The following is a 12,822-nucleotide window of genomic DNA, read 5'->3' on the forward strand; positions in this document are numbered from 1 at the left end:
ATTAGTTTATGAAAGATTTCCGACTATCTCTCCACATGTTGATAAAATGGAAACAAACAACATACCACATGTCCAAGCCAGATTCTTTACAAAACAACCTCAGTAATATGTTTAATCAATTTATTAGTTAAAATTATTTTCCTAATGTCAAACCTAAAGAGGGTGTACTCCAGAAGTACCCGTTTAAAACCGATAATTCGATTGATTTTCCAAGCTCAGCATCCAAGATAAGTCAGATAAATTTATAGTCACACAAATTTATTTTCTTCTTTATAACTGTTAGGATGCCAAGAAAATATCATCACAATTTCTCAGGAGAGTTTTTCCCTGAACAACACCGATCAGCAAGGGCAGTTCTTTCAGAAAGCAGAAATCAGAAACTCATTTTATGCTCCTTTCAAGAGCATACATAGAAACTCCCCTTGAAATATGTTTTTAATTTACAGAGGGTTCCCAAAAATAGAGCATTGCACCATTTGAAAATTGCATTTTACTTTGATTTTAAGCTTAGAATACTAGAAAAGAAGGTTAAAAGGAAGGACTGTTTGCAATGTATCTTGGGTACATCAAATGGCATATTAATTCCCCCTTTAATAACATAAATAAAGTCCCATGGAAATTATGCATTAAAATCTTCATTGTTATGTGTAGTATGAAAAAAATGCTGACAAGATTCCAGAGACAACAGTTTGGGGTATTGTGTCATTTTAACTAGTTATATTGCACATTTGACCTCAAAATTTTCTTTGATATCTTGGATTTCCAATTTAATTCAAGATAATACTAGATTTATTTCACTTGACTGGGCGGGGTTTAAGAAGTTTGCTCATTTAAGACCAGTCCATCTATGAACAGGAGTTTTGGGACTCATCAATGAAGTGTCCAGTTATTTTTCGCATACCACACACTCAGTTCTTTAGTACAAAATGTATATATGTGTTTGATGACACTGATAGGTGATTAGAATTCAATACTAATTATAATGGAAATCATCCTTATCACACACATCTTTAAATAGATTGTCCTTATGCAAATTAAAACATAAGCTCCGCCTGATCAGTTGAAATAACATTGGTAAAACAACTTAATGAAGTTTCATGTTTTTTGTTGGCTCTTACAGTTTTATGATTTTTAGAACCAAGATAATGTCTGAAAGATCTGGACCTAGATTTGTTTTTTTAACAATATTGTTTTATAAATGTTTTATGAGTTGAAATACCAGAGATTATCAGTTGATAACTATTTTCCTGAACAACAACAATTAAACATTGTACTAGTGTAAGAAGTCACATACCTGCCAACTTTTCAAAATGACCATGGGGTTTTTGCGTGCAAGGTGGCTCATATAGTCCTACAAAACCTTCAAGGGGGGCCTTCAAATACATTTTGATGTTGGTTTTGGGCTTCTGCATACTTTTAAAAGCCTTTAGCTATTGTAAAAGTCATTGTTTTGTTTAAAATTGTTAACAAATTTGCTCTTTCAAAATTTCCATTTTCCCCCACAAATAGTGACAGTTGGCAGGAAAACCCTTCTAAGTTGAGAAGCTTGAGATGGAGAATTTTTAACTAAGAGATAAAAAAATTGAAAAATAGAGATACGTTAAACTTAGCATAAGATGTGAACTTTTTATTTGTTTTCTTTGTTGATTACTACATGTACCAGTGTTTATCTATTGATAATCAGTGTTTTATATTTATCAGGATTTACATGTTATTTCTTTTTCTTTGTCAGCAGATAGTAAAATCATTAAAGAAAGAATGTACCATAATATTTAGTCAACAGTTTTGTTGCATTAAATTATTAGTCACTGAATGAAAAAAGTCAGAATAAACCAACAAAGAAATCCATTTCCACTTCATTTTGAATTTTAATATTTTTTAGGTTTTCAGTTCCATCTGCACCATTTTCAGTTCAAGCACAAGTTGGAACATGTGACCTGAGTTCATTAATAAACAGTCTATTGAATGGTTTGTATGCTTTTCAACCTTAAAATATAGAGCATAGTTGATCTTTAAAAGGAGTAAAGGAAATTCTGATGAAAAAGTTTAAAAGTGCTTAATATAATTTTTTTTGTTTTGCTTCTAAGTTAGTGCAGAAAAAATATTTGTATTGAATAAGAAGAGCAGCTAAATTGAGAGTATGTTAACATTGAATATGTGCATGTATGTAACATAGATTCTAATGCTATTTGGATGTTACAATTTTTTTCATTGGCTAAAAATTGCCGTCAAATCCACAGTTGATCAGGCGTAACTAAGGAGGGACCGCCATTTTGAATTGATTGAATCAACAAATGTTCGTTTACTTCTATATAATCGAAAATAAAAACAACACCTACCTCGAATTTGCCGTTTTAATGTAATTTTATCCGAATTTGAAGCGTACAGGTAATGTAATAAACTCCAGTTTGAAAGTTTTTATTTGTACGACGTCACGTTAAGCCATGACGTCTTTGTGCCAAAATCATTCATGAAGTTTCGCAGATTTTTTTCTTTTTGTCAAATTTAGACATTTTGTCAGGTTTATTGTATTTTTTTCTTTTTGTAATGCATTAGAATCGGAATAACAGTACTGTAGTTGAAGAGTTGCCACCGTCAATTTTGATTTGATGGTCGCAAATCTCCGTTTTACTGTCTCCGCTACGCGTCGCCAGTAAAACTGCATTTGCGACCATCAAATCTACAATTGACGGTGGCAACTCTTCAACTACAGTACTGTTATTCCTTAAATTTACCTTCATTTAAATATATCCTGTAACTTTGATAATCACAAAATAAAATTGCATGGAAGTGGTCGTGAAAGGGCTGAATTCGAAATAAAGTATCTGGGAAAATAAGTTGGTTTACAGTATAATAATATTATATAACTTGAGTTGATATCAAGCCATATCCAGTTCTCAATTGTTATAAGACCTTTAAGGTACCCAACACCTTTACTAAAATTAATTTGACTCGTTTAATTTTCATAAAATTTTGACAAAGTATTTACTTTGACCCTTTAACAAAAATATAAAAATTTCAAAATATTTGAACCAAACGTTTTATCAGGAAAATTACACTGGTTATATAGCAGTTTGACAAACACACATTTTGATCATTGAGAAGCTTAATATTCCCTTAACAACACAACGTAATTAAAACGTTTAGCTGATTCTACAGAGTTATCTCCCTGTAGTGTTAGGTACCACCTTAATTAAATTTTTTTTTAATTAAATAATTTTGTATTGATCGTTTTCAATTTCAGAGGGCGATGGTGAGAAGACAAATGTTGATTTTGATTTTTTAATTGATGGAGAATTTCTGCGACTAAACTTAGATAAGCATCTAGAAAACAAAGGCATATCAACAGTAAGTGTTTTTAAGACATTTCAGTACAAGTACAGAATGAGTGCCACTGGTTCAGGTTTATATATCTATTAAATGCCTTTTAAAGAAAAATATACGTACACTTCAGGCTCAAACAATCATAAAATTGGTTTATGTTCATTGTTCACTTTGGAAATAGACAACTGATTGAGATCAAAAGACAATTTGAATAAATCTTTGATTATTGTTGAATTAATAATATTGACTATGATGGAGAAAATGCTAAATAAGTTTTTTGTTTTCTGCTGAGAACCTGTCTGTACAGGAATTCTTACCTAGAAATCAACACAACAAAACAGATTAAATTTGACAAATACCAGACCTGACCATAAGGTGTTTTTATATAGAAATTGGATCCTCTGTTTTATAAACTGACATGTATTGGATATGGGGAACAAGGTGCTACACTATTGGTTATTGCTGTATCCATTTTAATGTGTTTTGATTACTAAATAATGTTTTCTGATAAAAATCCTTTCTATAAATAATTGTTTAAAAAAAAAATATCACAACTCATTCATTGTGATTTTTGGCTTATATTCACACACATGTACATCCCTTTTAAAACAATTTATTATTTCTATATTAAGGAGTCATTGGTTGATATAGAATACATTGAAAAACAACAAGCTCCAGAACCAGAAGACTCACTAGTACATGATGACTGGGTCAGTTGTATACAGGGCTGTAAAGATTGGTAAGTATAAATGTAACCATGGAAATACAACAGTGTCTATGTTAAGGTATCAGGACTGTTAATCTTTGAGGAATTCCTGCTTCCTGCCTACTGAAGGCCAACTAAACCAATAAAAAAAAAATCCTGTTTCAACTTTTCAAATAAATAAAAATTGAAAAAAAATCTGAATTCTCAGTATTTGGCCATCCACATAGCAAGGGTTAAGAAGATTGAAAAATGAGATCAGTATTGTATTGCATGTGAAATTTAAATGGTTCTGTTTTATTTAGTTGCACATTTTGCTATACTGTGAAAGTACTTTAATTCGTGGGTATCAATTTTCGTGGTTTGAGGAACATTTACGTGGGTTTTTTAATTTGTGGATTTAAGTTTTCTATGAAAAAAAAATTTGTAAAATTGAAGCCATTAGAAACAAAGGTTACAAGTTGTCTGGATTGAAGTAAATGCAAAGTAAACATTGACCTGTCTAAATTGTTGTGACCCGGCACACTAATTAATCCTAGATAGAGTGATCAACAGATTAAAGATCAAATTAAAGGTGTTGATTAGGTCATTACCATGTCAGCTAAAGAAAACAATTACATAAACAAAGGCTATAAGCGTATCTTGAATTGTAAAATATTTTTTATCAAAAGCCAGCCCAGCATGAAATTTTTATTTCCTGTATGTACGAGAGTTATGAGTAATCATAGCATAACAAAACCAGAAATCTGTCTTTCATCGATCAAAATATTGTTTTATTTGATTTAAAAGATAAAAAATTGTACAGTTAAGGTTTTAAAGATTAAATGGATCTAATCCTGCCTGCAGTTGTAGTTCATAGTGCATTTGCCTTGTGACAACTATAATAGTATTCTTAGATTTGGCGATGTTCAATATGTTCTCTAGATTATATCAGAAGTCAAACCTACATGGGGATATTTCCATATCTTGATTTTGACAATGGTTGGTTTTTTTTTCATTGGACACTTAAATTCGTGAATAAAGTCATCCACGAAAACCACGAAAATTGGTTCCCCACGAACAAAAGTACTTTCACAGTAAAAATAACTTAAAACGCTTGAATGTTGGTGAGAAGTTTTAAAGATTTCTTTTAAAAAAAGTATATTTGTAAAAACTACATCTTTTTCCTGACCAGGTATAGCCACAGGCTGATCTAGATTTTGAAAAGGGGGATTGGGAAGCTAGTTTTGGGGCTTTCCAATCCCCCTTTTTCAAAATCTAGATCAGCCCGTGGCTATACCAGGTCAGGAAAAAAATGTTTATTGCCCTGTTATATTTTTAATCATCAATGATGACTAGGCAATCAGTAATATCCATCCATGTTATACTTTTAAGAAAATTAAGAATACATCAAGTCATATGTATGTAAAGCAGGAAGAAATAAAAGTTCTTTTTTTAACCAATTTTTATACGACCGCAAAGTTTGAAAAATTTTTCGTCGTATATTGCTATCACGTTGGCGTCTTCGTCGTCGTCGTCATCGTCGTCGTCGTCGTCCGAATACTTTTAGTTTTCGCACTCTAACTTTAGTAAAAGTGAATAGAAATCAATGAAATTTTAACACAAGGTTTATGACCACAAAAGGAAGGTTGGGATTGATTTTGGGAGTTTTGGTCCCAACATTTTAGGAATTAGGGGCCAAAAAAGGGCCCAAATAAGCATTATTCTTGGTTTTCGCACAATAACTTTAGTATAAGTAAATAGAAATCTATGAAATTTAAATACAAGGTTTATGACCATAAAAGGAAGGTAGGGATTGATTTTTGGAGTTTTGGTCCCAACAGTTTAGGAATTAGGGGCCCAAAGGGTCCAAAATTGAACTTTGTGTGATTTCATCAAAAATTGAATAATTGGGGTTCTTTGATATGCCGAATCTAACTATGTATGTAGATTCTTAATTTTTGGTCCCGTTTTCAAATTGGTCTACATTAAGGTCCAAAGGGTCCAAAATTAAACTTAGTTTGATTTTAACAAAAATTGAATCCTTGGGGTTCTTTGATATGCTGAATTTAAAAATGTACTTAGATTTTTAATTATTGGCCTAGTTTTCAAGTTGGTCCAAATGGGGGTCCAAAATTAAACTTTGTTTGATTTCATCAAAAGTTGAATAAATGGGTTCTTTGATATGCCAAATCTAACTGTGTATGTAGATTCTTAATTTTTGGTCCAGTTTTCAAATTGGTCTACATTAAGGTCCAAAGGGTCCAAAATTAAAATAAGTTTGATTTTAACAAAAATTAAATTCTTGGGCTTATTTGATATGCTTTATCTAAATATGTACTTTGATTTTTGATTATGGGCCCAGTTTTCAAGTTGGTCCAAATCAGGATCCATATCAAGTATTGTGCAATAGCAAGAAATTTTCAATTGCACAGTATTGCACAATAGCAAGAAATATCTAATTGCACAATATTGTGCAATAGCAATTAATTTTCAATTGAAGTTATCTTTCTTTGTATAGAATAGTAGTTGATAATATATGTTGGAAATTTGCCAGACATGACTATGATGTCATTTTCTATTTTTATTTGCCAATAACTTTATGTAAATAACTTCATTGGAAATTTGCCAATATAAAATGTTGCTGATGAAGCTTTTTTTCCTTATCTTATCTAAAATGTTTTTAGATAATGTATGTTGGACATTTGCCAGACATGACTATGATGTCATTTTCTATTTTTATTTGCCAATAACTTTATGTAAATAACTTCATTGGAAATTTGCCAGTATAAAATGTTGCTGATGAAGTTTTTTTTTATTGTTTTATACAATAAACAATGTATATTCACTTTTACTACCAACCAATCTTTACCATTCAGTGATAACAAGCACTTTATTTTACATTTAAATATTTTATGATGTATTTAAAAGAGTAGTTATTGTTGCAAACTCCATTAGAAATTTGAATTGATATCAGTTTTGGAGAAAGGGAAACGGGGATGTGAAAAAAAAGGGGGGGGGGGGTTAAATTTTTCTCATTTCAGATTTCATAAATAAAAAGAAAATTTCTTCAAACATTTTTTTGAGAGGATTAATATTCAACAGCATAGTGAATTGCTCAAAGGCAAAAAAAAACTTTTAAGTTCATTAGACCACATTCATTCTGTGTCAGAAACCTATGCTGTGTCAACTATTTAATTTTAGATTTAAAAAGTTTGAAGAAGAAATCTTTAATTGATTTGTAAAATCTTGACATTTGTTTTGTGTAAAAAAAAACCATGTAATGTCAAAAATTTGATCACAATCCAAATTCAGAGCTGTATCACGCTTGAATGTTTTGTCCATACTTGCCCCAACTGTTCAGGGTTCGACCTCTGCGGTCGTATAAAGCTGCGCCCTGCGGAGCACCTGGTTTTTTTTTGAGATCTTTTTAATTGGTCGTAGAACTAAACGATCTCTTCCATAGTTAAATTGGTTAAAGTAGATATGTGACCTGTGTGATATTGCTTATTTTAAATTGTCACTCATGTGATATTGCTAATTATAAAATCCCCTATAATATGCATTCTTTGAATTTCAGCATTTTGTCTGGGTGCTATGACAACACAGTTAGACTCTGGTCAGTTAAAGGTAGTCCATTTTTGACGATCCCAGGCCACTCAGCACCTGTCAAATGTGTTCAATGGATAACAGATGGTAAGAATATGATATAATTTACCATCACAAATATGGTATCTATAACAATTCATACTTAATAAGGCAGCTATTACGGTAAGTAAAGGGGTTAAATAACAAATGAGTAGTTGGTATTAGATTAATGTAAAAAGTTCACTATTGAACAGAGTTCACGAAATCTTTTTTTCCCTGGTGGCCCTTGAAGAAAATCTGCAGGTCCTCACTATTAATTCCATTCAAAAAAACTAAAATTGAGTCAGTCCTAAGCCAAATTTTGGTGGTAAAATCCTGAGGACAACCACTTTTCATGAAAAAGTATTGAAGGCAGAAGAGATTAGCAATTCATTAATATTTAGATTACAAAGTTTCCAACCTTATATTTTTGGTATCTCTATATTTTCGATGGAGTGCTTTGATTGTTGACATGGTCTATTGTACCTTGCAGTATTTTTTCCTTTTCCTATATATCAATTTTTTGTTGAAGTGTACTGAAAAGAGGAGTTTGTTTGACTTATTTAACAACCACAAATGTAAATTCTCTGTGAAAATCATCAGTATTGCAGACACCCGTATCACAATACTGAAGCATTTTATCACAAATTGTTTTGTAATATTTTAAACAAATTCAGATACAAATGAAATCAAAGAGCAGATTGCTCTGAGGGATACGATTGCCATTGTTTTCATTGACACATGTATACATGTAGCTGGATAATATTATTTTCAAAACTAATTGAACTGCACATGTAAAATATAATTTACGTTATCTGAATAGTTACAAAATAGCCAATCCCGGATACAAGTGTATGAACAATGTACTTATTGTGTTTTATTTTTGTACTATCAATTCCAAGTTTACTTTCCACAGCAGTCACTGAGACTCAAAGTGAGAGAAGGTATTTCACTTCGTATCTTATCACCTATTTTCCTACATTAATTCTAGGAGGAACCCCATTCCTAACTCTTTAAATATTTAATTTCCTTTGGTTCAGTGGGCATGACTCCTTTCCGTACACATTCCTCGGTTTAAATTGTGATCGTTTTTGATATAATACAACGTTTATCGACAGAATGAGTTTATTTTTCTCGACGTGTCATATCGTATTTTGATTCAGAATTGACAGAAGTTACTTCCGGAAGGGAGACAACTCGAAACGATAATATGGAAGAAGACTTCATTTCGGCTGAAGGGGTATTGTAGTTCAATCCCTTTGTTTGTTTTTACCTTTGAAAGCAAGACAATCATAAGAATCTGAGATGTTCCTTAATGTTTAGAATAAAACGGTTGACGTGAGGGCATGGCCTTGAGCCAATGGTAAAAGTCTACAGATTGCTTGAAAGCAATCGTATCCCAAAAATTATAATATTTTGTGTTATGCATTTTTTCTATTTTAGATGATTCCACAGTGAAAACATTTATGTCAGGATCACATGATCAGACAATTCATATATGGCAGTGGGATAGTGAATCTAACTCTGTAGACTGTGTGGCTGCATGTCGTGGACATGCAGGTAGTGTGGATTGTATAAATATTGACCACACTAAACAAAGGGTAGGTTAAAGAAATAGTTATAATGCTTTGATACTTACAGGAAATGTGGATTGTATGACTGAAGTAAACTAAAGTTTAACCCTTTCCTCCATTCTGACACCTTTTACGTCACCCCCTTTACTCCATAATGATGCCTTTTGAAGCCTGTGTAGTGCCACAGTTAAAACATTCTCCTACGAAAAAATCTGTATCAGACTTAATAAAAATTTGTATCTAATTTAAAAAGAATATTCATGAGAATATACGATTGGAATTTCATTGATGAAATATTTGTTTTCCCAATGCATTAAGACTTTAAACCTGATGATTTTTTTTTATATTGAAAAAATCCTATTCGAATCAAGTATGTTAAAAAAAAAATCCGTGGAGGAAAGGGTTAACAATATGTCATTGAAAATTTTCAAATATTTTGGCCAAGACTTGACAAAGCTTCAAGACTTAACAAAGGCTTCAGCCTCTAAAATTTGGAACAAAATTGAATATTGATAAAGTATTCATTATTCCATCATGTATAAGACATATTTGAACACACATCTTTCTATAAAAAATGTGCACATTGTGTTATTTATTTTCAGTTTTGCAGTGGATCCTGGGACAAAATGTTAAAACTCTGGTCAGCAGGTATGTGTAATTTGTTAAGAAGCAATGTTTTTGTGTTTTTTATGTTAAAAAGCAAAGCATCTTGCAAAACATGAACAGAACTTCTGGGTTATAAAATAAAAAATCCTATAAGAAAAACAAGAGGAATACTTTTCACTTGATTTTAAAGAACACCTAAATGTCAAATAAACTTAATGCAATTTTTTCCCCTCCAATTGCAAGTTATTTCAAGCATAACTGTCAAGTTTTGTCTCAGTCAGAACTATAGTTTCAGAGAAAATCACTATAACGTAAGGCCATATCCTACGGCAATTTCAGTCCAATTTCTTTGAAAAATCCTAATTTCAGTGTATCATTATAAAATGCAGTGTTGACTAATATCTGATCATAAACTTGTGATATATGCATTCAAACAATTAAATAGAATACAAAAGACAACTTTAAGATGATAAACAATTTTATTGCACCTTTTAGAGTTCATTTGAAGGTCTGTTTTGGTCTGTTTTGGTCCATTTTTCCTCCTTCCTTCCTTTTTCATCAAAACTTGATATCTTTTGTCTAAAAAATAAAACAAATGTGATTATATTCCCACAAAAATGAAATAAATGTAATGTTAAATCAATAATTAAAGTGTTTTAGCTGAAAGAACTGTCTCTATAAATGTTAACAGTCTACACGGAAGTTTCTATAAGCCCTTATGTGTAACTTGAGTTTTTGGTCTGTTCCCCTAGTGTGAGAAATAACGGTTCCCTTTCAGTCAATCATTTATTGCTACTGGTATCAAAGTCTTTTTATTTACTCATAACAGTATATTTCTAATAGATTTACACAAAGAGTCCACTTTCTTGTATTTTACATTAGAAAATTGGGAGAAAGAGTAATAAAAAAATACCTCAAAATGTTTTTAAAAAGGGTTATGTCCCTTGGAATGCTGGTACAAAAAATAATTGGTAAGAATTATAAAGTTTAAGTATGTGAGACTGGATTCTGATGTGTATAAATCCAGGACAAATAAGTGTTTAGATGAGTTATTGTCTGTGCAAAATGTAGACGGCACAATGGCAAATTGTAAACTTTTGCGGCCAAAACAAAAAAAACCATGATGATAGTTGATACATACTTTAATGCTGAAGTGTCATCTGCAGACCAATTCACATATAAGATTTTTCAACAGAATGCTCTTCAGAACATGGTTAACACTGAAATAAAAAATTCACATGTTGTATAAACAAAACAAAAACTGTAAGGGTAATTTAAAATTTAACACAGTAATCTAAATACAGCTTCGTCTGTCCACCCATTTGACTAAGAAAACACCAGTAAACCCCCATTTCAATGCAATTTTACCTCAAACGTACTTTCTGTGTCTAAATCCATTCCGAATAGTCCATGTTTACAATGTATGAACTGGTTTATTAATAACTTTTAAAAATGAAAGTACAATAGGGTCACGAGTGCACATTTAGTTTCCCTAAATAGGTGTAATACCACCATTGATTTTTCCCTATTAGTCTTTGTTAAATTGGCACTTTTAAAAAAATCGTACAGTATTTACCTTTATTTCAACCAAAGAAATACTTTGCATGTGTAAAGTTCAATCCTTTCCAGTGATACAGTGAAAATTTCACACTACATTTCATTGCATATAAGAAAGTAACCACCGCCGAGGGTAGACAACCCAATTTTTACACTGTTATTTACTGGTTACCTGCTTTGGTAACTATGTAACCTTAACGTTCCAAAATATTTTATAAGACCATCAAATAAAAAAAGAATGATGCTTTCAGACACCCAACATACATATTTACGACTCAGAAAAATTTAAGTGCATTGAAATGGAGGGTTAATTTTCTACAACTGTCAAATTCAAGGGAATATTTTTTTAGGCCTACTTTCGTATGCAACCGGATGTGACGTACCATGATTTGGTGGTATTACACCTAAAATTTTGCCTGCTGAATATTGGCTGAATAAAGAGTATTTTGCCTTGAGTAATGTTTACAAAGATTTAATGACTCAGTCTAATCAGGTACTCACATCACTGTTAAAACCACATCTGGTACTTGTCACTGCTGTCGAAGAAACATCTAATTGATGGCATTGCTGTTCAGCAGGCCCTGATGAATAATACATCTGTTGAAGAAACATCTTGTCGTTGACACCACTGTTGAAGAAACATCTTGTCATTGACACCACTGTTGAAGAAACATCTTATCTTGACACCACTGTTGAAGAAACATCTTGTCATTGACACCACTGTTGAAGAATCATCTTGTCAATGACACCACTGTTGAAGAAACATCTTATCATTGACACCAATGTTGAAGAAACATCTAATCATTGAAACCACTGTTGAAGAAACATCTGGTCATTGACACCACTGTTGAAGAAATATTTTATCATTGACACCTTTGTTTGAGAAAAATATTGTCATTGAAACCACTGTTAAAGAAACATCTAATCATTGACACCACTGTTGAAGAAACATCTTATCATTGACACCACTGTTGAAGAAACATCTTATCATTGACACCACTGTTGAAGAAACATCTTATCATTGACACCACTGTTGAAGAAACATCTTATCATTGACACCACTGTTGAAGAAACATCTTATCATTGACACCACTTTGAAGCAACATCTGATCAATAAAACATCTGTTGAAATCACATCTAATCGATGACACCACTGTTGAAGCAACATTTGATTTATGAATTAAAACAATGATAGAAATCACAAAAGTTCAACTTTGCCTGAGGGTGTTGGAACCTTAGTTTCTTAATAATTTCTTAATTTCTCAACAGAAAGTAAAAAAGTTAGGTTATAAATCATATCACTTTAGAAGCACTTACTACTGAGCTGATGATACACACAAGCTTGCTCTTCACCAGTTAACCAATGCTCAGTTTTCCTCTGAGTACATTTCCTCTATACTATTGATCTACAGTCATGATACTGTACATTTGTTTGTTGAGTTCAGTTTTTTT

At 31.7% G+C, this 12,822-nt stretch overlaps 1 protein-coding gene and 1 long non-coding RNA gene across 2 annotated transcripts in view; one reads left to right on the forward strand and one right to left on the reverse strand.

Annotated features, from left to right (window-relative positions):
• The window catches only part of LOC143064792 (ribosome biogenesis protein wdr12-like), a 19,283-nt gene continuing 6,461 nt past the window's right edge, over positions 1 to 12,822 (forward strand). The window contains exons 1-7 of the mRNA XM_076237896.1: positions 1 to 102; positions 1,883 to 1,968; positions 3,245 to 3,348; positions 3,957 to 4,063; positions 7,587 to 7,702; positions 9,077 to 9,234; positions 9,810 to 9,855. Coding sequence (XP_076094011.1) covers positions 47 to 102; positions 1,883 to 1,968; positions 3,245 to 3,348; positions 3,957 to 4,063; positions 7,587 to 7,702; positions 9,077 to 9,234; positions 9,810 to 9,855 — 673 coding nt within the window. The 5' untranslated portion in view covers positions 1 to 46. The remainder of the gene's footprint in view (positions 103 to 1,882; positions 1,969 to 3,244; positions 3,349 to 3,956; positions 4,064 to 7,586; positions 7,703 to 9,076; positions 9,235 to 9,809; positions 9,856 to 12,822) is intronic.
• LOC143064793 (uncharacterized) lies at positions 10,274 to 11,652 on the reverse strand. The gene is made up of 3 exons (XR_012975323.1): positions 11,390 to 11,652; positions 10,955 to 11,033; positions 10,274 to 10,392 (listed from the first exon to the last, which is right to left on the reverse strand). It is a non-coding gene; the product is annotated as an uncharacterized LOC143064793 (long non-coding RNA).

This window comes from Mytilus galloprovincialis, chromosome 2 (assembly GCF_965363235.1).
Source record: "Mytilus galloprovincialis chromosome 2, xbMytGall1.hap1.1, whole genome shotgun sequence".
Classification (NCBI taxonomy): domain Eukaryota; kingdom Metazoa; phylum Mollusca; class Bivalvia; order Mytilida; family Mytilidae; genus Mytilus; species Mytilus galloprovincialis.